Source organism: Podarcis gaigeae, assembly GCF_964106915.1.
Source record: "Podarcis gaigeae genome assembly, chromosome: 3".
NCBI lineage: Eukaryota > Metazoa > Chordata > Lepidosauria > Squamata > Lacertidae > Podarcis > Podarcis gaigeae.
In genome coordinates, this window is record NC_139680.1 from 29,389,827 (window position 1) to 29,415,015 (window position 25,189).

Genomic DNA, 25,189 nt, shown 5'->3' on the forward strand with positions numbered 1-25,189 from the left:
TTGTTCAGTGTAGCAAGCTACTAAAAGTTTATTTTGCACTCTCAGTCTGTTGTTATGACTCTTCAGATTGGCCCACTGCCATGAACACCCCCCAAAACCTGGAAGCAGGCAGAGTTTGGTTTCTCACAGATCCTTTTCAGAGGGGTTTTGATGCATGGTCTTTGCAAATTGACACTGTCATCCTGCAATGAATGATAGTACAGAGAGTTACTGTTTCCTTTTCAAACTGTAAAGAATGCTTAGTGGTCGCATTGAAGCAGGATGGATAGATCAGGTCGTGGGCTTATTATCCTGGCTTGTTAAATACATGTTAAATCAGGTTAATCACTCTGTATGCTCACAAATGAATTTTCCTTGAGAACTTCTGTGTAATGTGATAGTGAGTGTGAGAGAAGTGCTCCTCTAGAGTAATCCCATTAAACATAGGGGTGGCTGTTAGCCCAGGCCTCCCAGTGAATTTATCATATTTCTTCCTGTATCCTGCTTATTTGTTTTGGAATTCTTCAATCAACTTTCAAAACATTTCTAAAATCTTTGGCCTTCCAACTGTGTATGCTTGTTTAGCTAGAACAGAAGGTTGAGAGAAAAGAAAGCCCAACGTTCAATGTCTAAATTATACAATATTTTTATGATGGGAGGAAGAAACTTATATGCTAAAATGAGCACCACATTGACAGTATTGGTTGATACCTTTGGGTATTAGAAATTCCTGTAAAATACTGTATATTGCCACTTTGTTCATACACCTGAGGTGATAAAGATGTACATGTAGATATGAAATTGGGCTTGAATATAATCCTGACAAACATGGGAAATGATTTCAGAACAGATCTGATGAAGCTGCAGTAAGTATGTCTAGAAATATTGTCCTAAGAGTGTTAAAAGTAATAAGAATAATAGGTCTTCTTAGGAGGTGGCAAATGAAGTAGTAGCAGGAGGACTGCAATCATCATGATTGGGTACACAAAGTGTTGGGAGAACAGAATTCTGTGCTTGAGGAATAGTTTGTTATAATGGTTTTTGTAACTTGTTACACAAAGAATAAGTTTAGTTACAGATAGGTAGCCGTGTTGGTCTGCCATAGTCAAAACAAAAAAAATTCCTTCCAGTAGCACCTTAAAGACCAACTAAGTCAGTTCTTGGTATGAGCTTTCGTGTGCATGCACACGAAAGCTCATACCAAGAACTGACTTAGTTGGTCTTTAAGGTGCTACTGGAAGGATTTTTTTTTGTAAAGAATAAGTTTGTATGTCCAATTGTGCTCTTCTGTTTGTGAAAAGACTTTTGACCCATTGAAGCCTTCCACCAGTGGAAGTTGTGGGAGGGTGATTTTTGCTGATTTCCCCCTCCTTCATTTAGCCATGTGTTTCTCAAACTTGAATCTCCAGCTGTTTTGGGGCTAAAACTCTCATCATCCCTAGCTAGCATTACCAGTGGTCAGGTATAATGGGAGTTGTAGTCCAACAACAGCTGGAGAAATACTCATAGCCCCCCCCCCAAAAAAAAACCTGCTCCAGAGAGTTTAGGAAACTTTCCAGAAAAGTGTGGGAGTGTGGAAAGTAGCAAAAAAGAACCTCACTAAATCAAAGTAGCAAAAAAAGAGCAGTCACTAAATCAAAAGAAGATTCTTTTATTTTTATGGAAGCAACTCACAATGGAGGGGTGGACTCAGAACTCTTTATGTTCAGTACAAGTAAAGGTAAAGGGACCCCTGACCATTAAGTCCAGACGTGGACGACTCTGGGGTTGCGGCACTCATCTCACTTTAAAGGATGAGGGAGCCAGCATCCGCAGACAGCTTCCGGGTCATGTGGTCAGCATGACTAAGCCACTTCTGGCAAACCAGAGCAGCGCATGGAAATGCCGTACCTATTTATCTACTTGCACTTTGACGTGCTTTTGAACTGCTAGGTTGGCAGGAGCTGGGACCAAGCAACAGGAACTCACCCCTTCGCGGGGATTTGAACTGCCGACCTTCTTATTGGCAAGCCCTAGGCTCTGTGGTTTAGACCACAGCACCACCCGCAATCAAAATGGAAGAGAAAGTGATCCACATTGTGCCACTGTGGGATATGAAGGAGATACAGACAGCAGAAATAAACTTGGGCAAAAGTGGAAAGGATGTTGGCTGTTTCTTCTGAATTTTTTTTTTTTAATCAAACGTGCCCTCTCTTTCAATGAAATAATCCATTTTCTCTTAAATTCAGTATATATGCATCACCCTTTTCTGCCATCCCATATGTTTAATATCTGTGTTTAAAACACAGTGTTTTGTATGTCACCAGGGGCTTTAAGAATGACCGGATTTTTGTTGTTGTTGCAGCTCTTAGGCATTAACCAAGAACAAAATGGGGAAACAGAACAGTAAACTGAGACCCGAAGTGCTCCAGGACCTCCGAGAGAACACAGAATTCACAGACCATGAACTGCAAGAGTGGTACAAAGGCTTCCTAAAAGATTGCCCAACTGGCCATTTGACTGTTGAAGAGTTCAAAAAGATATATGCTAACTTCTTTCCCTACGGCGATGCCTCAAAATTTGCAGAGCACGTGTTCCGCACTTTTGATACCAATGGCGATGGGACGATTGACTTTCGGGAATTTATAATCGCATTGAGTGTCACATCGCGGGGGAAACTTGAGCAGAAGCTGAAATGGGCATTTAGCATGTATGACCTTGATGGCAATGGCTACATCAGCCGTGCAGAAATGCTTGAGATAGTGCAGGTAAGTAAATCGATACAGGAAGGGCACAGGAAGTTCACCCAGTACAGTATAATTCATTTACCGTATATACTCGAGTATAAGCCGACTTTTTCAGCACATTTTTTATGCTGAAAATGCCCCTCTCAGCTTATACTCAAGTGAGGCAGCAGCGGGACGAGCAGCCCAAAAGGAGCCCTTTCTCGCCGCTGGTCCCACTGCTGTCGCCCGCCTCTCGCAAGGGCAGGCACAGGAAGCCGCGGTTGGAAGAAGGCGCTGCGCTGTGCCTCTCCCAATCACAGCTCCTATGCCTGCTATTACGAGAGGCAGAGGGCTGCTGGTTCCTCCTCCGCTGCCTTTGCCGCTGTCAGCAGCGGAGGAGGAGGAACAAGCAGCCGGCTTCCTCCGCCACTGCCGCCACCACCAGGTTTGTGGTGTGGTGAACCGGCTTATACTCGAGTCAATAAGTTTTCCCAGTTTTTTGTTCTAAAATTAGGTGCCTCGGCTTATACTCAAGTATATATGCTATCTTTTGTTAACAAACATACATACTACATATTTTAACACTTAAAGGTGTGCATAATCCTGATCAGTGTGCCACATGCCTGGAGCACATTCCAGATTAAATTATTCTCATCTTGTACCAGACTACCAAACAGGCAATATTTAGGTACTTATTATATATTTTACAGACACAAATCTTAGACCCAGTTCCAAATGTGCAGCCCTCTGCATTCACGCATCATTCCTCCCAATGAGTAAACAAAATGCACACACAGTCTATCAAAATGATGGGTATTTTCTAGGAAAACATAAGGGCTGTGTATTTGTTATGCCTAAAAATGTAAGTTGGCATATAAACAAGCAAATGCAGTACAGTGGTGCCCCGCAAGACGGAAAACCCGCTAGACGAAAGGGTTTTCCGTTTTGGAGGCGCTTCGCAAAACGAATTTCCCTATGGGCTTTCTTCGCAAGACGAAAGCCCATAGGGAAATCTCCGGGACAGCGGGGAAGCGCAGCGCGTCTTCCCCACTGTCCTCGGACCTCCTCCGAAGGCTGGCGGTGGGGCGGAGAAACCTCTTCCCGCCGCCAGCCTTCGGATGGCTGCTCCGAAGGCTGGCAGCGGGAGGAGGTCTCTCCGCCCCACCAGCAGCCTTTGGAAGGCTGCTCCGAAGGCTGGCAGTGGGGCGGAGAGACCTCCTCCCGCCGCCAGCCTTGGGATGGCTGCTCCGAAGGCTGCCGGTGGGGCGGAGAGACCTTCTCCCCGCGCCAGACTTCGGATGGCTGTCCTGAAGACTTGCGGTGGGAGGAGGGTTTTCCTTCCCACTGGCAACTTTCAGAATGCAGTTCTGAATGTTGGCGTGGGGAGGAAGGCTGTGCGCCTTCCCCTCTGTTCCCGTACCTGTCCTGAAGGCTTGCAGTGGGGAGAAAAGCCCTTCTCCGCACCGCCAGCCTGGCAAGCGGTCTCCATAGGAACGCATTAATTGATTTTCAATGCATTCCTATGGGAAACCGTGCTTCGCAAGACGAAAAACTTGCAAGAAGAAAAAACCTGCGGAAGGAATTAATTTCGTCTTGCGAGGCACCACTGTATCTGGAGAATACATTATGTACATATCATAGGGAGTGTCCTGATTTTTTTTGCAACAACGTAAACAATGACCAACATGTTCTGCTTTTTGTTTATCACTTATTTCCCATAAACTTGCAAAATAAGCTTCCACTACTTCCTTCAAGGATGCAAAACTGACTTCCTGTATTTTGCTGTTCCTGTAGGCAATCTACAAAATGGTGTCTTCGGTAATGAAAATGCCAGAGGATGAATCAACTCCAGAGAAACGAACAGACAAAATATTCAGACAGATGGACACAAACAATGATGGTATGTTTTTTGCAGCAAGTTACTATAACAAACAAAATTGGAACACTGATGCGTGTATGCATGTGCTCATCACTCCTTAATCTCTAGGGTCTAGAGATCTACATGGCCACAATCTGCGACAAATACATTTAAAAAACAAAAAGAAAAAAACCTGAAAATCTTACATTTCCATTTTTTTACAACCAAACCATGTTCTAGCCCTTTGGCTGCAGAAAAAGTAGTCTGCTGAAAGCAGCATTTGTGAGGAGTGACACCTGGGCATGCATTTTTAACCCTTTCTCCTTGCCCTAACTTTTCTCCTCCAGGACCACAGTCCCTGCCAAGCAATGCTTTGCAACTGAAATAAATTTAGGGTATAAGTGCCAACCTAGCAGTTCGAAAGCACATCAAAGTGCAAGGCGGGAAGTAAAAGGTGTTTCCGTGCGCTGCTCTGGTTTTGCCAGAAGCGGCTTAGTCATGCTGGCCACTTGACCTGGAAGCTGTACGCCGGCTCCCTTGGCCAGTAAAGCGAGATGAGCGCCACAACCCCAGAGTCGTCCACAACTGGACCTAATGGTCAGGGGTCCCTTTACCTTTAGTACTTTTAACCTCATTTGTACAGTTTATTCTCACTGCAGTATTTTGAGCATTTTAGCACATATATTTAGTTAGCTACTCTTTTGCATAACACAGCACTTGTACAGGTTAAAATATTGTGTCAAATCCATTTTACCCAGTGCAGCACAGTTAAAACTGTCAGTGTGCTGCATCATATGAAAAAGGTAACAATTCAGTAATAACTTCGAGTCAAATGATACATTACCCAGGAGAGCCCAACTGCATCACCAAGTGTCTCTTTTTTTCGCTTTTAAAAACTGCTGTGGTGGAGGACTCCAATTCTTATTAAGAAGTGGGACAGTCTTCTTCCAGGTGTTTTGTTAATGACCTGAAGAAAAGGGGGAAGGACCAAGATGTTATTTGACAATTGCCATTTAGTTGGACTCTTACCCATCTATAAAGAAGTGAACTGAGATTTGATAGGACAGTGGTGTGACTGCTCTGAGACCATAGTTTGAGACCAGCCTAACCTCAGGGGAAATTTGGAGCTGGTATTTAATTAGACATATCCTCAAATGGGGTTTCTCCAACCCATGACTCGTATCCCAAACTGTGGAGCCATTCTCAAATACTGATGGTGCCTTCAGGGAGATTGTGACCATCAAGAAAGACTTATTTGGGTATAAATCACCAGTGCAGCTCATAACATGAGCATGTGGCTAATACAGCAATCGCTGAATTATAACTGTTGCAGCAGGACTTAAGAATAGCTAAAATTTTCATTCCATGAAATGTTACCTCTCTAATGGCATAAGAGAATGCATAAAAATATAGTAGTTATCAAAATAGAAAGTAATATTTATAAGGTAGGAAGAACATAAACCTAACTGTGATTATTTTGTTGGGGGCGGGTAAAATCCCACAAGGGTAGAAGTGTCCTAGCCTTGCAAAGATTTAACATCTCAGTTGATAACAATGGCATGAACAAAGCCCCTTTCATGCTAGGTATTACATGACTTCCAACATTAATAACCTCCCCTCTGGCAAAATAAATGTGATGGAAGTTATTCTCATAATAGCAACAATCAGAACTGGGATAAAAATTGCCTTAAAATGGGTTGTTTTTTTTACTTAGTAGGGTTTTTTTTAAAAAAAATGTCTCCAGAGGCACCAAATGCAAATGTGCATCAATGAATTTTTAAAATAAAATCTACCTATTAGTAAACACAGTGTTCAAACAGCTTTGGAAAAGGAAGAACCCTACCTTATGCAGTACGTAGACATTGTTAAGAAACAGTCATTGTTAAGAAACAGTCAACAGTGAGAATATTAAACTGAGGCGCTCAACTATGAGACCACCCCTGCTCAAATCACTGTGAGCGGAATTAAAACCAGATACAACCTATCTCAAGCAGCGTCCCCAACTTTTCTGCTTCATCCCAATCCTCCCAGCTCCTACCCTGTTCCCCAATGACAACCCCCCCCCAACTTCAATTGGAAGGGGAGAATACGGTAGCAGTTATTGGAGGACTTCACCAAAATCAGGAGAGTAGTAATTATGCCTAGAATGTCATTTCTTTTCCCTGCTAGGAAATCATGGGAGGAATTACAGGCTCTATGATTTCCTGGCTGGCAGTTATGCTATACCTTTCATTTGCTGACTCCCCAGTTTTCACTGAAGTCCTCTGCTGGCTGGTACTCTTAGAAGAACATTTATCCTAGGAGAGGTGGGGTAACAGTTGTTGGATGTATTTGTACTCTTTGAATGCTCGGAGAGCTTCCTCAAGGTTTTACAAGCATTTCATTAACACTTCAGGCGCCAGTGCATTTTGGAGTAAGCACAATGCATCTGTCTCTCTCTAGTAGCATCAAGTTGTGGGAGAAATTAATTGAAGGGCAAGTATAACAATTTTAAGGCAGAGATCCTGCTACTTTTAATTGTGATTTTCTGAAAGGCTATAAGAGAGAGAGAAATAGATGCATGTTTCGATTGTGTAACTTCTGTCCTGCTGTATCCCTGGGATTCTAGGATGATTTGATCAAGCACAGATGCCTCCATAGTATGTGATGTCTGTGGAGGTTATATCTGTGTTCAACCAAATCATCCTAGAAATAACTGTATCACTTCTAGGGCTGTGAGATATATTGATATATCTCACAGCCCTAGAAGTGATACAGTTATTTCTTCTAGGGCTGTGAGATATATTGATATATCGTACAAAACCAGTTTGAAGTTCACATCATGATAAGCTTCATAATATTTGACCTAGCAATATATCGTATGTGAGGGTTAGGTGATACCTGGTTTTGTAATCTACCATAATGTCTGAAATAAGGATGGAACTATGCAGAGGCGAACAAGCTAATGTCCTGGCAACTGCTACTGCTTAGGGGTCTAAAACAGATAAATGACGATATTATCAATAACCACACAATTTCATCAGCAGGCAAGCCAAAATGCATCCACAGGACTTGGGGCTTGGCTACCAAATGGTGGTATTCAGGACAATCCAAAGTACGGCAATGAGTCATAGTGAATTCAAATAATCTGGGACTGCCAGCAAGGGTGTCACTTTCAGAGGTTGCCCTGTGTTTCTCATAATGTGTAGTTCTGCTCTAATTTGGAATTAATGTAAGCCATTTATTGAAGCACAAATATTTCCATTGATGCAGATAGCCAAGCATGCAAATAAGCTAAACTAGAGTAGTTGGTTTTTATGTCTACTTAGTTAAAAATAGATCAGCATCACTGGTTTGTATGCCATAGTCCAAGAGCAAGGGAGGTGTTCTACATTTGTTTCAAAAACATATATGTCTGAGTGAGGTTCAGCTGCTGTCTGGATTTATTCAGGTTCACACCTCTACAAGGTGTCAGTTCAAGGAAGCAGTGAATCACTACTGAGATTAAATATGCTTTTCATGTCAGTTCCATTAAAAATATCTGCATTTGTCTTGAGTGTTTGGGATATGCAAACGAATGTGAAAGTCTTATCTGGTTCACACTCTTGATTATTGTTCTATTGTCTACATCATATCAAGATTTCCTTACACAGCCCATCCCAAGAACAGCCTGCTAGGATCTCTGGAATAAGGATTATTAGAAGGACCTAGAAGTATTGTTAGTACCATCATTTGGAGTGCAAAGTTCACAATCCTATCTAAATGCACCCTGAACTGGGAAATGTTAGATCCGTCGTAATAATTGCCTGGCCCATCTTTTCAAGATTATATATTTCATCTTTAAACTCATTGGCAACTAATTAGGTATATTAAAAGCCAATAATTGAGAGGCTAAGTTTATTTTTGTAAGTTTCTTTTGGCTGCCAAATTATTTGATTTTGTATCTTTCTCTTGTTTCCCTTCAAGGTAAACTATCTCTCGAAGAGTTTATTAAAGGTGCCAAGAGTGATCCCTCTATCGTGCGGTTGTTACAATGTGATCCAAGCAGTGCAAGTCAGTTCTAATTAAACTCTGGACAGTTTGCAAAGAAAATTACTGGCTTGTTCAAGCTTTACTCGTAAATGGATGCCTTCTCAACCATTCCTCAGTGGCTAGTGGATGAGATTCCACTGCCAGATTGTCTGTGTAACCAAGTGAAAAAGAGCCTCACTCCTCTCACCAACATTGATGCAAATTCCTCCTTCCACTATCCCGTCCTTTGTTTCTTCCCCTTATGATTCACTCTACACATCTAACATAATTGAAGGGTATGTTTACAATGGCAGGTTAAAGAGGGGTTTATTGCACATCACTTGGTTAATATGAACAGATGACTTTCTAGTTAGCTCCTAAGAAAGAGATGCCATGTGTTCCTTTTGACCAACACAAATGGCAGGCATTTTAATTTGCTTCCCAGAAAACGGATATAAAATGTGGAATAAATTGAGTAGAATTTTCTTAAAGAGCATGATACCAGTTTCCTGCTATGAGGAAAATTGCTTGCACTTACTTAATGGTCTTTCCATTCATATATATATGAATATATATATATATATATATATATATATATATATTCCATTCATATATATATATCTACGAAAGCAAATATATATATATATATATATATATATATATATATATATATATGGTGAAGTAATTTTTTTTAATATTTAGGTCATATTTAATATATCAAGTAGAATCCATGCTTCATTTCTTCTAGTTGTCTGTGATTATTCAAATCTTTTTTTTAAGTGATATTTATGCATAGCAAGGTTGCCATTAAGGCACTGCATGACTAGCTGTTTGTGGATAATAACACTGTTTAATTACCAATTGCAACACTTTGTTCATTTTTACTGTTGATTGTTCAAGCATTTTACTGTGTTAATGAAATTTAAAAGGAATATTTTTCCTTCTGTGTTTATCAGTGAAGTGCCACTTTACTGTGGCTGCAGCGTTTTTAAAATGGCATTTGAGTGAAGTGAGGTGATTTGACACACACATTGCTATGGCCGTCCTACCTTGTTGCGGTCCATCTCTGTTAATAGTCTTGTGCATTCCAGTGTTATTTAATATCTGCCTAATGCCAAGAAATGTTAATTGAAATAAAGACTTGATTTTCTTGTCTCTCTGTGTCATACTCCAATGTTTCAGGATTGTGCATGGCAAGGCTTCTCTGAAAAGCAATAAAAGGGCCAGTTGTGAGGAGCTAAATGCTCGGTTTAAAATATCGTTCTCCCAGTTTAGGAAAAGTGTGGGGGATAAGCTATAGTGCTCAGCAGAGACCTACATTTCAAAGCCACAATATTAAGAGACAAAAAAAGGCAGATTCATTTTTGCCAAGGAATCACTAGATGGAAAAAACAACAACTGACAATTGGTTCCGTATATGCCCCAAACTCAAAACAGATAGACTTCAGTTCCTTATCTGAAGGGAAGCAATTCTAGGAGGCAACCTCAGCTTAGATGGGAGAGGCATCTCCCTGAGAGACATCCATTACACATCCCCATGGGCAACATTCCTCTGAGAACCCTGCCCAAATCAAAAAATGCCTTTAAAAATTGATCTCCTATATCATATAGGCAACACCAGCCACACATTCCATTCTGGGCACCATAGCACAATGTCCAGACTGGATAGCATTTTGCTCACACCAGGTCTGATCCCCCTGGTTGAAGCAACAAACATCACTAAGGTTAAAATCACAGACCATGCCACAGTAGAAGATAGGGGAGGAAATATAAACCACCCCATCATGGTTCTTTAGCCCCATACTGCCCACAAATCAAGTAACAAGAGAGAGCCTCAAAGACCCTCCAAAACAATGGTGTAGCTAACATAACAACTGGGATGCAATGAAAGCAGTTGCCAGAGGAGCTTGTATAAAAGAAAAGGCATCCCTTAAAAAACAAACAAACCTCTTGAGTAATTAGCAAGCTAGAAGAGGGTATCACGGCCCTCTCAACATGCTACAAACAAACAGGAGGGAGAAAAAACCAACCTCATAGAACAAAAAAGAAGGGAGATTTGACTCATTAGAAATTAATAAAACAATGATCAACATCCTATACTTGAAACAACCCTTTTACGAATATGGAGGGGGAAACTCCAGACTATTAGCAAACAGGTGCAGGGGGGCAAATCACTCCAAGCATGAATACATTACCATCCTTTTTGGTGATGCAATGTAACATTCTCCTCCAAGAAATAATAGCAGGTTTTGCTAGATTCTACTCTAACCTATATACCTCCCACAACCTGACCAAACAGGAAATGACCATCCTAACCCTAACTGCAGAGAAACAAGAAGTATTGAACAGTACTAATACCACAGAGGAAATGGAGACGGTCCTCAAAAACCTAAAGCCACACAAATCCGCAGGCACAGATGGCTTTACAACAGAATTCTACAAGAAATTCAAAGAAATCCTGATGCTCTACATGATCCGCATGTTTAACAACATCATAAAGGGGCCCCCATCCCTAAAACCTGCATGCCCTCCAAAACAGTCTCTATCCCAAAGCCATTCAAAGATAGTCTCAAAGTAGAATCATACTACCCAATCTCACTGATAAATCAAGACTATAAAATATTCACATCAATCCTGGCCAACCATTTAAAATGCTTCCTACACAAACTTAATAACCCCAGACCAGCCTGGCTTTGTCCCTAGTTGCAAATTAGGAAATTAGTGGATTTGCTTGAACACAGCAAAACAACCAAATCTCTACTGATGATCATGTCCCTGGGCTTCCTTAAAGCCTTTGCTTGTTTGGAATGGAAATACCTATTGGAGGTATTAACCAATATGAAATTTGGCCCCAACTTACAAATCCCTAAACAATTTTACTCTAAAGCTTCAGCAAAAATCAGGATTAACAGAATGGACTCCAATACCATAGCAATCCAAAGAGGCACAAAACAGGAATGTCCACTATCTCCCTTTCTATTCATCCTAACCCTTGAACCCTTAGCATTCTGACTCTGAGCAGCCCCTGACATCAAGGGAGTGGGAATAAAATACAAAACCTGATGGTCACAACACCAGACCCCATAAACACAGCAACCACCTTAACCAAAGAACTCAACATCTTCACAACATTGTTGGGCCTACAAGTGAATTTCGCAAAATCTGAGGCTATGTGTTTCAACACCCTTCACCCGCATATCCCAAAAGAATTCACTGACACCAGAAAGATAAACTGTGCTGCTCCTAATTCAATACCTTGGGGTACAAATAACCAGAAACCTCATCAAACTATACCACTCCCTAGGGCAGGAAATCAACAAAGACTTAAATAAATGGAACAAAACCAACCTCTCAGACAAGATAGCCATGATCAAAATGATAATTTCCCCAAAAGTGACCTGTTTATAACAAACCCTTCCAGTCTGGATTCTCCCAACTCAACTCTAGGTGGCAGAAAAAACATTTATCTTCTCACACAAAAAGCTATGAATAAGCTCCCTTAGAAGGAGGATGGGGAATTCCCAGTATAGAACTATACTACATCGCCAGCTAAGTGCACCCATTCCTCCAAAACAATCTAAGGAAAATTCCTACAACGTTAAACAGGTCCACACAGTCCATGGACGGAAAAAGTAGAGAAAATGTCCCCAAACCCATTCCCACTAATCCCCTCAGCCCACCACCCATTATTCCATCATGAAGCCTGAGCTTCCAAATAAAAACATGGCAAGCCAAAGGCTTACACCGCCTAACAGACTTCTACAAAAATGACAAACCCTTGCCAACACAAGAAATACAAGACAAACTAGGGGGCATCTAAATATTCTGGCTGATACATCACCAACTATATGCCTTCTTAAATAATCCAACAATAAAAGCAGCAGCCACCAGACCCCTAACCACCTTAGAAAAACTTCTGACACAACAGAGGGACATAGTAAGGGGTTAGCATCAACAATATACAAAATACTACTCCAAGACCCCACAAACCCAATGGTCTAAACTCTGGCCTAAACCAGTGTTTCAAGACAACAATGCACGCACACACTATAAAGAACTCATGAGCCACCTACTCTCAGCTGCTAGAAGTGTCCTAACTAGACATTGGAGGGACCTGTCAAGAATGAATATAGACCACTGGTACCAAACTATATGGGAAACAGCCATACTAGAAAAGCTAATCAATCAATTGAAATTAGCACAGGGACAAGAGGATGCCTTCACCCTGGTGTGGCTTCCTTTTATTACATATACAACATATCCCAGCAATACAACAGCATAACTCCCCCGGCAGTATACAGATTGATATGGTTAATTTGACTCAACAACTCCCACCCCCTTACACACATAAACAAAATTCGCTGCAACCAACCATGTTCTGGGCTCCCCAATTTCCCACAGAGCCAACAAAAATAAATAAATAGAGAACCTATCCACGCGATGCTGACACAAAACTCTGTACATACATTATGCAAAAGATGGAAACAGCAATGACATTCTCAGCTGCTGTCAGACACCTTTAGTGCAGACAACTGGTTTGCCTATATAGCAGCTTCCATGTGCAGGCACAGACAGAAACTGCTCAGAAACGGCTCGTGCCAATGAAATTCCCTGTCACAAAATGTGTCTAGAACAATGGGAGTTTCGAACACTGTTTGCATTGTATTTGTTTATAATCTGTTGTAAGCTGTTTGGAGACCGTTTGAGCAAAAAGGGTACACATTTTTAAACAGGCACTAATGTCTAGTTGAAAAAATCTGACAACATGCCTCTGAGTTGCTGCAAATGTGCAAATAACAGCAAAGGGGTTAAAAGGAAAAACAAAGCTGCTAGTAATGCCAGTGAACTATGAAGAACTAGGAAGATGTATTGGTTGTATTGACTCATCTCCCACACAGTGCAGTTGGAAATCCAAGAGATGCAACCACTGAAGTTGTATGAACAAAACTCACCACAATAAAATCTCTGCATAAATCATTGCAATTTCCCACAGGCAAAAGAGATGAAATATTTTGTAGGTAACTTCGTAGTACTCTCCTCCATACTTCATATTCCAAGGTCCACCTATTCTCTCCATTCTTGGGAGTGATGCTGAGGGCAGGAATCAGCTAGCTAGTCCTGCTAGTGGAAGCCCACACAAAGACTTATGCTGGGGCAATGGGACTTCCCATTCAGTACCCGACCCCAATTTCCTCAGGAGGTAGGGAGACTTCCCAGAACAGGGGGAAGAGAAGGGCTCATTCCATCTGGCAAGCCGAAAACTTGTGCAGATGGAACAATTGACATAGTGCTCCCTGTGCAAATATTGGCATTGAACAGGAGGACCACCTGCGGGCAAATGTTTTTGGTTGATATAAAAGCTATTGTTCATAAGAAAAGATGTCAGAAATACATGGGAGATGCAGCATACTGTATATTTAGATGAAACTGCTCACTTGGCTGTACTCTGAGCGTACACAATTGGATAAATGGCTCGGCCAGGAAGCATAAATAGGCCATGGTCCCAACATTATATACCATGGAAAACTAATGAGATGTGTGGACATACAGTTTGTTCAGGGTTAGGGTTTTTCACTAGGACTGTTCTTACTAGCGTCGCACCAGGCATTTATCAAATTGTGGGCTATCCATTCCAGCACAGCGTCCTGTTCTAGGTAGCAGGATCAGTGGTCAGGGTTGATGGGAACTGCAGTCCAAAAACAGGTGGAGACCCAAGTTTGGGAAATGCTGTTTCCCCCAAATAGTGGGCTATGTTGGAAAGTAAGCTTGTTTTAGGAAAATGGTGGGCACCACTGAATAAACTACTACAAATCAGGTCTTTAGAGTCTGATTTACTCATTCATGTCCAGATGGCTGCAGTATTGTGTGATGTGTGTGTGTTTGTGTGTGAAAGAGAGAATGAATGAATCAGCCATCTTAGAACAAAAGCAACAGAAAGAATCTTCATTTTGCCTCAAGTACAATGTTTTACAACTGAGCTGGGTCACACATTCATCATTCCTGAGTCACCAAGTGTGAACCAGCCTACAGTCATAGATATACAGATAATATTGCCATATAACGGCCCAGAAGGCACAGTGTGTTTGGGAACAACCAGAACATACTAAGTAATTAGGACTGTCTGCCCAAAGAGAAGGCTCGCCCATAAGTGCCCTGGTTCTTTTTAGCATATAGGGTCTTGATTACAGAAGGAGCAGCACAATTAGAACTGGCAAAGCTTTGCCAGTTAAAATAGCAAAAGCTTGTAGCTTCCTCTGGCCGTATCCAACAAAGCCAGCCCACAGTCTGATGCTATATTTTTAATGCATTTGCCTCAGCATTTAATCACTTGCTGTGCCACTTTCTAGAACAGATCCTAGAGGTAGGCTGTGCTCCCAACTCCCATCCTGCAGAGTCTGTCCAGTAAGATACCATGGTCAACCATATCTAAATCTTCGGAGAGAACTAGGAAAATCAATAGAGTCACAGTCTTTCTTCCACATAAGGTCCTCAGTTAGGACCTGTTTCTGTCACAAACCTAAGCCTGAAACCAGAATGGAATGAGACTAGGACTTCCGGGACGCCGCGGCCGCAGAAAAGGAGTGCGAGATAACTCCTCCGGGGGAGTCTCGAACAGCATGGAGATTTAGAGGGGTCGTGAAGGCTACGTGAACCCTGAAACCACAGGAGGGAATCCTGCGGGACAAAGCACCCTGTGACGCTGCCTGTGCTCGCCTGTGTTGCCGGCGTTTAACAAGGCTGGAGCTGCAGCATAAAGGGGAGGCAACAGACTCCATTCTGTGAAGCCTCAAGCTCCGAGGGAAAGCGGCGGACCTCCAACAACAGCGGAGAAGCTGGGAAGTAGCTATAAAACACTGTGGAAAAAGCAGTGGGGACAAAAGAAATATTGGAAAATACTTAGATAAGATTAAAGGAACGTTCTGATAAGAACCCAGCGGAGAAGAAATAATTGGTGAAAAGGAGTTGTCCACCCCTGGCGGTAAGGTGAAAAAAGAGTATAGCGAGACGCTGGGAGAGAGGAAACAAGAAGAAGAAACAAGCCGCCAAGTGAGTGTGGTGGAAAGACCTCAGACACAAAGTATAAAGAGTCGGAGGCAAGGTAACAGTAGTGTAACAGCGAAACTATTAAATGGACTAGAGAGAGGGGAAAAAGACTTTTCTGTTTCATCGGGACGGAGAGCGCTATAGCCAGCGCGGGTTTCGGTGGAGGATTTCTGCCTTTAAATCTCAGGTTTAAATCTCAGGTTTGGGGAGAGTTGGGACTTAAACGGAGTGTGGAATATAGGCACCCTCTCAGCACTCTGTGAGACTGTGTTTAAAGACTGTGAGACTGTGTTTAAAGACAGGGACTGTGAGACTGTGAAAGATCGCCATATTGAGCAAGTTAAAGGGGACCCGCCTTCGTCATCCCAATCTGATACGCTTTTTCGATCTTCAGAGATGGCTGCGACTCTCTTCGGGATTTAAAGAGACATACACCCCGGGACTTAAAGTTAAAGAATACGTCTTCGCAGGACCCTGCCCACGAATTTGGGAATCCCCTGAATTTGGAAGTGCCTTTGGTGGTTCAGGTGTCTATTATATTTAACCATAAGACTTTGAGGATTTAAATACGTGTCTTGATTTAGGTACAGTTAATGAGATTCCAACAAAACAGCAGGAAAGGCTTTCTAACAATAAGAGCTGTTTGACAATGGAATGGTCTCTTTTGGGAGGCTGTGGAATCTCTTTCCTTGGAGGTTTTAAGCAGAGGTTGGATGGCCATCTGTCAAGGATGCTTTAGTTGAGATTCCTGAATTGCAGGGGGTTGTAGAAGATGACCTTTGGGGTCCCTTCCAACTCTATGAACCTATAATTCTAAGGGGTTATTTGCAACTTAGTGGTAGTTGTCATGCACCTCTGGATCCACAGTCTCTTTAAAGGCTGCAGACTTTGGGCACCGCCCCATGACATAAGGAGAGTCAACCCCATACCTTCTGCAACATCAACTAGTGTCAAATTATAGCCAATATTGTGAAATCCATTAAATTAAGTGCATATCATACAAAATCTACCAATGCTAACATTGCAAATAGGCCTATAAAAGTTACCAGCTTACTAAAATGTTATCTAGTTTTACTGCCAACGCAGACCTACTAGAATCATATATGAACTGTGGTGCTTTGGTCAGAGGTAGATTTAGGGCAACACAACAGGTTCCCCCCATGCTGAGCACCAATCCAAAGGACACACTGCAGAGCATCACAACTATGACATAGTGCACATGCAGAACAGAAGGCGAGAGGCAGGGGGCCCTGAATTTTGGCCTTGCACAGGGTGCCGCTGAAATTTGAAATGCCCCTGCATTGGTGGCCTTACATTAAAAAAAAAGTCTCTTTAATTAACAAAATCTTCCAAGCTCAGCAATACTTATTTGCCATAGACCACCAGGCAAGTTTCTCTCTGCAGATCTGTCCTATGCAATGCTGCATGGTTCACTAATAGAATATTTGTTTTGTACATGATATTATTAAGAATAAGATGACTGGTTGAGGTCGCCAAGTCCAGGAGCACAAAATAGTGTGACGATTAACACATCACCCAAAAAAGGGAAATACAATACAAAATAAAAATAAAAGTAGGGCAAAGGTGGATTCAGATTTGCATATGCTGATGTTTGTGCATAGCAGCAAATTGAAGGAGAAATACTCTAATTAAAACAGAAATATAATTCACTGCATTTTGGGCAAGAGAGTGATCAGCTGCTCTGTAAATATACTTTTTAGGTGCTAACTGTTGATGTGCAACTTCTAGGCCCCTATTCCTCACTGTTTTTATAGTTCCTTATCTTTAAGACTTGGCCTGGACAGCTCTTCAAGCAGAGGAGCTTTTCAAATAGAGAAGTATCCCCTATAAAGTAGGACACAAGGACAACCTGACCATTGTCCATGCATCAATAACCTCAACTGGATTACTGCAATGTGTTCTTTGTTGGGCTGTCCTTGGGTCTGGTCCAGAGCTTTAGCTAGTGCAGAACACTGCAACTAGACCGGTGATGGTAACAGATTGCCTCCAACACATTACATCCGTGTTAAAAGACCTTCCCATCTGCTACCAGACTAGGTTCAAAGTTTTTGTACTAGTCCAGAATATCTTAAGCCCTGGATACCTTAAGGAACACCTTACTCGTATGCCCCAGATCAATCCCTGAATTAGGGAGAGGACTGTGAGTGGTCCCTCAAGATCAGAAACACAAGTGCCTTTAGTGCAGTGGGTGCAACTCTATGGAACTTATGGGTCAACGATGCAAAAAGCTCCATGAATGATTCAGCACAGGAGCCCTGTGTGTGTTCATCCATGCCCAAATGCCTGGATACTATGGATTTTAAAATATTCATTGTACACATCTATAAAATACACAGTGCATAATGTATCATTTAGATGGTTTTTTCCTGAACTCTTCCAACCAAAAGCTCATTCAGTAGCCACCTTTGCTCATCATGCTACAATAGGTCTTCTTCTGCGGAGCAACATTTGAGGCCAGATACAAGTGAAAAGGACACATATAATCCTGGCTCCAATATAGGTCTGGAATGGAGAGATTTACATGTTCTAAGAACACAGAAGACACTTGCCGGATTAGACCAAAGGTCCTTCTAGTCCGTAACAAATTGTGGTAACCAGACTGCTATTCAACCTGAAATATACATCTTAACGTAGTGCCAGCTAGCATCCTTTTATAATAGTAAGATATATATTATCTAGTTGAAATGCATATATTTAAATACTCTTATTCCAGGTACCCTAGCCAAATACTCCAGAATATATACTTACGGTAATTCATTGCTATGTAGCAGCATAGTGTCATTATACATGGTTAAATAATGAATGCTTTTTGCTCCAGTGCTGATTGCATTTCACTGGTCAGTGGGTTGTATAGTGTTTGCTCAGAGCTTTACGTTTACTCAGGGCCTGTGTATGCACGCACACATGTACGCCATTTCTAGCCCTGCCAGACAATTCAAACATTGCAACTGGGTCTCTGCTCTTCTTGTTGTTCTTTCACTTTAGTAAACCACTAACTTTAACCACCTCTTCACAGTGCTTTCAGTAAGAAGTGACTTTTTTTTTTTTGCATATGTGAACAAATAGCACATAGTGTTCTTGATTGTATTGTACCCCTCTTTGCTTACCTCTTTTGAACTACAGCTCCCATCAGCTCCAGCTGCGTAGGCTGTGGCTGATGAGAGTTGTAGTCCAAACCACCAGGTTGTCAAAGGTAGCGATAACCATTCAGAGCACAGGTGGGAGGTCTTATGATTGAATGCTCACTCCTGTAAAAACATTTTTATATATGATGTGTGTAACCCCATCTCAAAAATTCCAGGGAGTAAAATGCTGGCCTTCTTTTTGACTTACTAAATATGAACACCTTGATGTACCCATGAAAAATTCTTTTTCCTGCTTCATATGTGTGGAGTTGGGACGCGGGTGGCGCTGTGGGTTAAACCACAGAGCCTAGGACTTGCCGATCAGAAGGTCGGCGGTTTGAATCCCCACGACGGGGTGAGCTCCCGTTGCTTGGTCCAACCTAGTAGTTCAAAAGCATGTCAAAGTGCAAGTAGATAAATAGGTACCACTCCAGCGGGAAGGTATACAGCGTTTCCGTGCACTGCTCTGTTTCACCAGAAGTGGCTTAGTCATGCTGGCCACATGACCTGGAAGCTGTACACCGGCTCCCTCAGCCAATAAAGCAAGATGAGTGCCGCAACCCCAGAGTCGGTCACAACTGGACCTAATGGTCAGGGGTCCCTTTATGTGTGGAGTTAGTGAGGCAGACGGAAAGGCCCCACAAAAGAACAGACTTTTTTGCCTGGCTCAGTGTGTACCTGGACAGATTAGCAAGATTGTTAGTACATCAAGAAAGGGCAAGAAAGAGGTTTAGGGATATGAGTGAGATGCTTCAGTTTAAACCTTCTAATACTGGGGTAACCAATAGGGTGCTTTCCAGATGTTCTTGTTTTCCTCAGTCATAGCCAGTATGGCCAATCATCAGGGCTGACAACATCTGGAGGGGACCACAATAAAAACGTAACACACACATAAAAAAGTAAGACGTCTGAATATTATCCATTAGCTCTGATGCAGAGCTATGGAATGTGCTCTCCAGTATTTTGCTTAGGACAAAGCTAAGGCTTCCATGTGAGGTTGTGGAACAATGGAGCACGCAATTTGCCTTCTGTATTTTTTATATGCAACCACCCCCCTCAAAAAAACCCACAGCAAACAGCTTTCACCTTTACCAAACACAGGGTGGTATATACATTGCATATTAATGGGATTGTTGCATCCTGTGTGTTTCTGCATGAATGCAATTTTCATTCTTTCTCACAAAATCACACTTTTACAGATGGATGGAACAGTCTCCAGACAAGCAGTTGGTAAACAACATATGAATCACTTGAAATGTTTAATGAACATACTTTCAATGCCTTAGGTTTAGGCTGGAATCTTAAAAGATTTAGAGCCTAATTGCCATCTCCCATGGGTGCACTTTATGCTACTGTTTACTACAGGGTTGGCTGACATGGTGCCTTCCAGATGTTGCTGAACTACAACCAGGGGTGTAGGAAAGGGGGGGTCTGCCCCAGGTGCCATCATGGAGGGGGTTGACAAATTATCAAGGAACAATTACTGCCCTACTAGGGCAATTCATAAAAAACCTTTTTTTGAAAATGCCTGCTCCGAAGGTCTTATCTTACTACACTAGGGATTATATAGCTATATATGAAATTTCATGCATATCAGTTAATATATTGACCCTTCTCCACGAAAATAGCTGTTTACTTGGCCGTTTTCCTATGACGTGAAGGCTGAAATTTCAATTCAGTGGAGCAGGGTCAAGATATTAACTGATATGCATGAAATTTCAGATATAGCTATATAATTCCTAGTTTAGTAAGGTAAGACCTTTGGAGCAGGCTTTTTAAAAAAAAGTTTTTTATGAACCACCCTATTGCCCTACCCTCCACTGGGTTTCCCAGTTCCTGGAAAGTCTGCCTATGTGAAGAAAATGAGACTAGGCCGAGTAGATGAGGCCTTGCCTTGCCTTCGCCCCACCCCCTACACACAGCCGATTTTTCTTTATTTTACTGCTGTGGTGTTTTTTTTCTTTTGGTAAACCACTTTGCAGGTTGTTGTTTTTTTAAAAAATTATTAAATAAATAAACAATAAATATAAATAAAATAACACAAGCCAAAACACAATCCATCCTGTAGATTTAAGTATCTGTCCACAGTTGCCTACTTATTATCAGAGGCCCAGAATCCACATTCCTTTGTAAGAAAATATGAAATAACGTAAAACCATTTTTGCAGGCAAAAAAAAACAAAAACAAACCTATATGGAGGGGGGAGGTGACAAGAAATTTTCCCCACCAGGTACCTCCTACAGTTCTGACTACAACTCACCTCATCATTGGACATGCTGCCTGGGACTGATGTGAGCAGCATCTGGAGGCCACCACATTGGCTGCCCCTGGTTTACTACATCACATTCAGTGAACTGGACCTTCCATTTGAAACAGCAGCTTCCAATGAACTCTAGTAGGAGCTGGTGCTCTTACCCAGGACTGAAAGGATTTCTGCTTTAATATTAGGATTCAGCTGTGCATCTAGAAATCCTACTGTGGACTCCACATTCATTCTACAGATTATCTGGGGATTTGGATAATCTTGCATTGTTTTCTAAAAGTCCGACACACACGGACACACGGCTGCTATGAACAGGCATGCTGGTGCCCTAAGGATGAGAGCCAATACATTTTATTCTTTCTCCCTCTGTGCAGCTCTGAGTTATGAGAGATCAAGCGGTCCTCTGAATCTACCCCCTGCATTCTGACATGCTGAAGTGTATGGGACATTTTGTAAGACAGTCTTGTTTTGTGTTTGCTTTAGGTCTGAAAGGCCAGCTGGAAAGTAGCATTTTACAGTCTTGTTTCTCACAGAGGTTTAGGGAGCAGCTATAGTTCACTGGTAGGGTGCTTTATATGCCAGAGATCACAGGTTCAATCCCAAGCATCTCTAGAGTGGGCTGGAAAAGGCTTTTGCCTGAAATAAAGGAAGGCTGCTGCTAGTCAGTTCAGACAATACTGAACTAGATAGACCAGTGGTCTGACTTCGTATTGGACAGATTCCTAGGCTTCTGTTCATTTTATTTGTTTGGAATCAGAGTATTTTCCCATTCTGGTTTGTAGAGGTGATGAACCAAGCTAGAAATTCAGATAATACTACACATCTCTTCCAGTGGGTCAGCTTTCACTGATGTAACGCTAGTTCAATTTATATGCCATTACAGATGCAGAAAATTGGTCCCTTGAAAGGTGTCACCTTAGCTATTTTATCTCTTTGCACTTTTCTGGGACTAACCTGGCAACAGTTTTTTGTATACGGTTACTTTGCTTATTGAATAGTGGACCAGAAACCAGTGCAGCTCCCTGACCTGAGAACAGGTGAGATACGCCCTGTACACTTGCTACTGTGTTTTGCACAAACTGTAGTTAATAAAAGGTCCTTAGCAACAGTCCTAAGTACAGCATGTTGTCCCAAGTGCAACACATTGTAATAATCTGAACAAAATTTACAAAGGCATAGATAACTGGGACTAGGCTATCTCTATCTAAAATGAATTGTTCTATGCAGACCTCTGAAAGATATTTTATGCTACAGACAAACCCCACGAGTTTCTGTAGATAAGACTGAAGTTAACAGGTGGTGTGCAAAGTCATCCAAAAACAGGTTGAATACTAGATGAACCACCAACCCACAGAACCTCTACCTTATCTGGTATGGAATGAGCTTCTGTTTTCTGGTCTCCATGCTGATCACAGACAATTCAGAATTTCCACAGCTTCATCTGTATTTAATGAAAAAGAGAAAAAGAAGCGAGTGCCATTAGCATACTGATAATACCTCACAGTGAAACTGCCAACATAGAGCCAATGCTGCCATTCCACTTACACAACAAACTTTCCTTCTCCTTCTCCTCCTCCTTTGTAGCTCCATCCCCTCAAAATCACTGGAAAGTGTAGGCTAACACTTGCCCTCCAGCCCTGAAGGAGCTGCTCCAGAAGAAGAAGAACTGTGAGGGGAGAGAGACTTTCTGCTGCTCATTAGGCAATGGCTTTTTCCACCTGCCTTGCCCCACCCTCCAGGCCTAGGAACCTTTCTCATGCCATTACTTTGAGAACAGCAGAAACAGCTGGGAAGAGAGGAGTGCAGGGACATAAAAAATAACAATTTTGTAAGTTGTGTGCCCTTGTTTCTGAATTTGATCCATTTACATGGTTTTGTATGCTTTGTGTTATTTTATGTACTGTGACTTGCTGTTATTTTTATTGATTATAGTTTAGTAATTCTTTATTGTCATTGATAAGTGTAAACTGTTTAATTATTTGCCGATATTTAATTTTACTGTTTACTATTATATTCTAATGTATTATTGAATGTTGCTTTATTTGATATAAATTTAAAACAATGCCCTTTTAAAATGTGTTTTCGTGGGGGTGGCTATTGGGTTGTTGTTTTTATTTTTATTATGTATTTTGTGGTTTTATATCTTGGTTTTATTCTGTGAACAGCCCTGAGACCCCCGGGTATAGGGCAGTATATAAATTCAATAAACAAAATAATATAAATAAATAAATTGTTTATTTTGAAGCTATTGTGACTTTTTTTGTAATGGATCAGATTGTTATTACGTGTGTGAACTTGTTTCTTCAGCTTATAAACCACCTTGCATATAGTAATGTAGAAAGGCGGTATACAATTTAAAAGTGAAATGAAATAAAATGAAATGTCAGTTTATCTCCCTGCAAACCAATCAGAATGAATACTCAGTAAACAGGTTGTCTGGAGGCATCATTATTGATTTACATCCTGAAAGGAGAAAATAGGAGAAAATACAAAGTGGCACTTTAATGACAACAGTGTCATGTAGATACTGCAAAAAAAAAAAAAAAAATGTATGTGTAAGATAAAGCCATCTGACTTTGCAGGGAGTTAGATTAGACGACCCACAGGTAAAAGATAAAGGACCCTTGGACAGTTAAATCCAGTCAAAGGCAACTATGGGGTTGCAATGCACATCTCACTTTTCAGGCAGAGAGAGCCAGTGTTTGTCCACAGACAGGTTTCCAGGTCATGTGTCCAGCATGACTAAACCGCTTCTGGCGCAACAGGACACCGTGATGGAAGCCAGAGCACATGGAAACACCATTTACCTTCCTGCCACAGGGTACCTATTTATCTACTCGAACTGGCATGCTTTTGAACTGTGAGGTTGGCAGGAGCTGGGACAGAACAACAGGAGCTCACCCCGTCGCAGGGGTTCAAACCACCGACCTTCTGATCGGCAAGCCCAAGAGGCCCAGTGGTTTAGACCACAACACCACACGCATCCCATAGTGTCCCATCCAACCCTACAATTCTATGATAAAAACACTCATCTAGAATCACCCAAAACTGAATTTCTTCAGCTATGTTAAAGCTCTTGCCTTCTCATCTCCCATCATTGGTGAGCTTATCTGGCTCAAGATATGAACCGTGGGAAAACATGTTTGTGATTCCAAAAATGTAGCCCATAGCTAAGCAAGGAGCAGACAGAAATAAGTACTGCATGTAGCACTGCTGCCACCTACTGGCAATTGACATCAAAACTGCATAAAATAAAGTTGTTTTATTTTAAATTCAAGGGTTCTCAATATTTTCCTGCCCTGACCAATTTTGTATGTTAAGTCTACTCTTCCTGGTGTTCACCCTCAGACCCAGATGTGACTTTTGAGCGTATCTAAAGTTTCTGGCCATGTAATAAAACCAACACAGATGAAATTAAGGATTTAATGTTGGAGCCTGATATTGTTTATGGTTTTGTTTCTGAAATGTATACCCAGTCTTTAAATGGCCAATTACCATTCCTAGGACAGGTTTGGCAAAAAGAAAAAGAAAAGGTTATAAATACAAATACTACAAAACAGCTAACGCAACAACAAAACAATTGCTGAAGATAACAATTGTTCCACTCCCCCCTCCCCCACTTTAGCACTCCAGTATCCTTTCTCAATTTTTTCCGTTAGTGTGCTTCCGCCATCTCTCCTCCACTGGCTTTATTGCACCCTTCCTCTCAGGCGCCTACTTTATTATTATTATTTATTGAATTTATATACTGCCCTATACCCAGAGCTCTCAGGACGGTTCACAGAAACCTTCCTCTGTCCCCTTTCCACTGCCCCATCTTCCCCTTCCTTTCCTACGTCCTCCTCCCTCCATCTTCCCACCTTTCCTAGTCTCCCCTGTCTAGCCTGCACTTCTTACCCTCAGGCCCTTGTTTATTTTATTTATTTATTCATTTAATTTGTTTGCCTCACTCACTTTCCTTTATCCCCATTGAGCTTTAACTACGGTCCATCCCAGTTTTCATACGTAGTGGTATTTGTGAAGAAACCCTGTTTAGCTGAAACGGTTAATGGACATTGCCACGTATTCTGTCATTTGTATTGTCATGTGTTTGATGGGGAAAGCCGAGTAAAATTTGGTTTAACTGCCACTGAGGAACCTCAACTGACAACTGAGGCGGCGTTGGAGATAGAACTCTCCGTATGCAAAAGGACAGAAGGCAAGA

The 25,189-nt window shown here is 41.7% G+C and overlaps 1 protein-coding gene and 1 long non-coding RNA gene across 2 annotated transcripts in view; one reads left to right on the top strand and one right to left on the bottom strand.

The window, feature by feature from the left end:
* Nucleotides 1–9,110, top strand: part of HPCAL1 (hippocalcin like 1) — a 72,325-nt gene extending 63,215 nt beyond the window's left edge. Inside the window, exons 3-5 of the mRNA XM_083730889.1 lie at nt 2,324–2,726; nt 4,479–4,584; nt 8,488–9,110. Coding sequence (XP_083587015.1) covers nt 2,349–2,726; nt 4,479–4,584; nt 8,488–8,585 — 582 coding nt within the window. The 5' untranslated portion in view covers nt 2,324–2,348 and the 3' untranslated portion in view covers nt 8,586–9,110. The remainder of the gene's footprint in view (nt 1–2,323; nt 2,727–4,478; nt 4,585–8,487) is intronic.
* LOC310840689 lies at nt 1–25,188 on the bottom strand. The gene is made up of 4 exons (XR_014561995.1): nt 24,936–25,188; nt 22,349–22,426; nt 5,387–5,509; nt 1–182 (listed from the first exon to the last, which is right to left on the bottom strand). It is a non-coding gene; the product is annotated as an uncharacterized lncRNA (long non-coding RNA).
* Nucleotide 25,189: the final 1 nt, after the last annotated feature.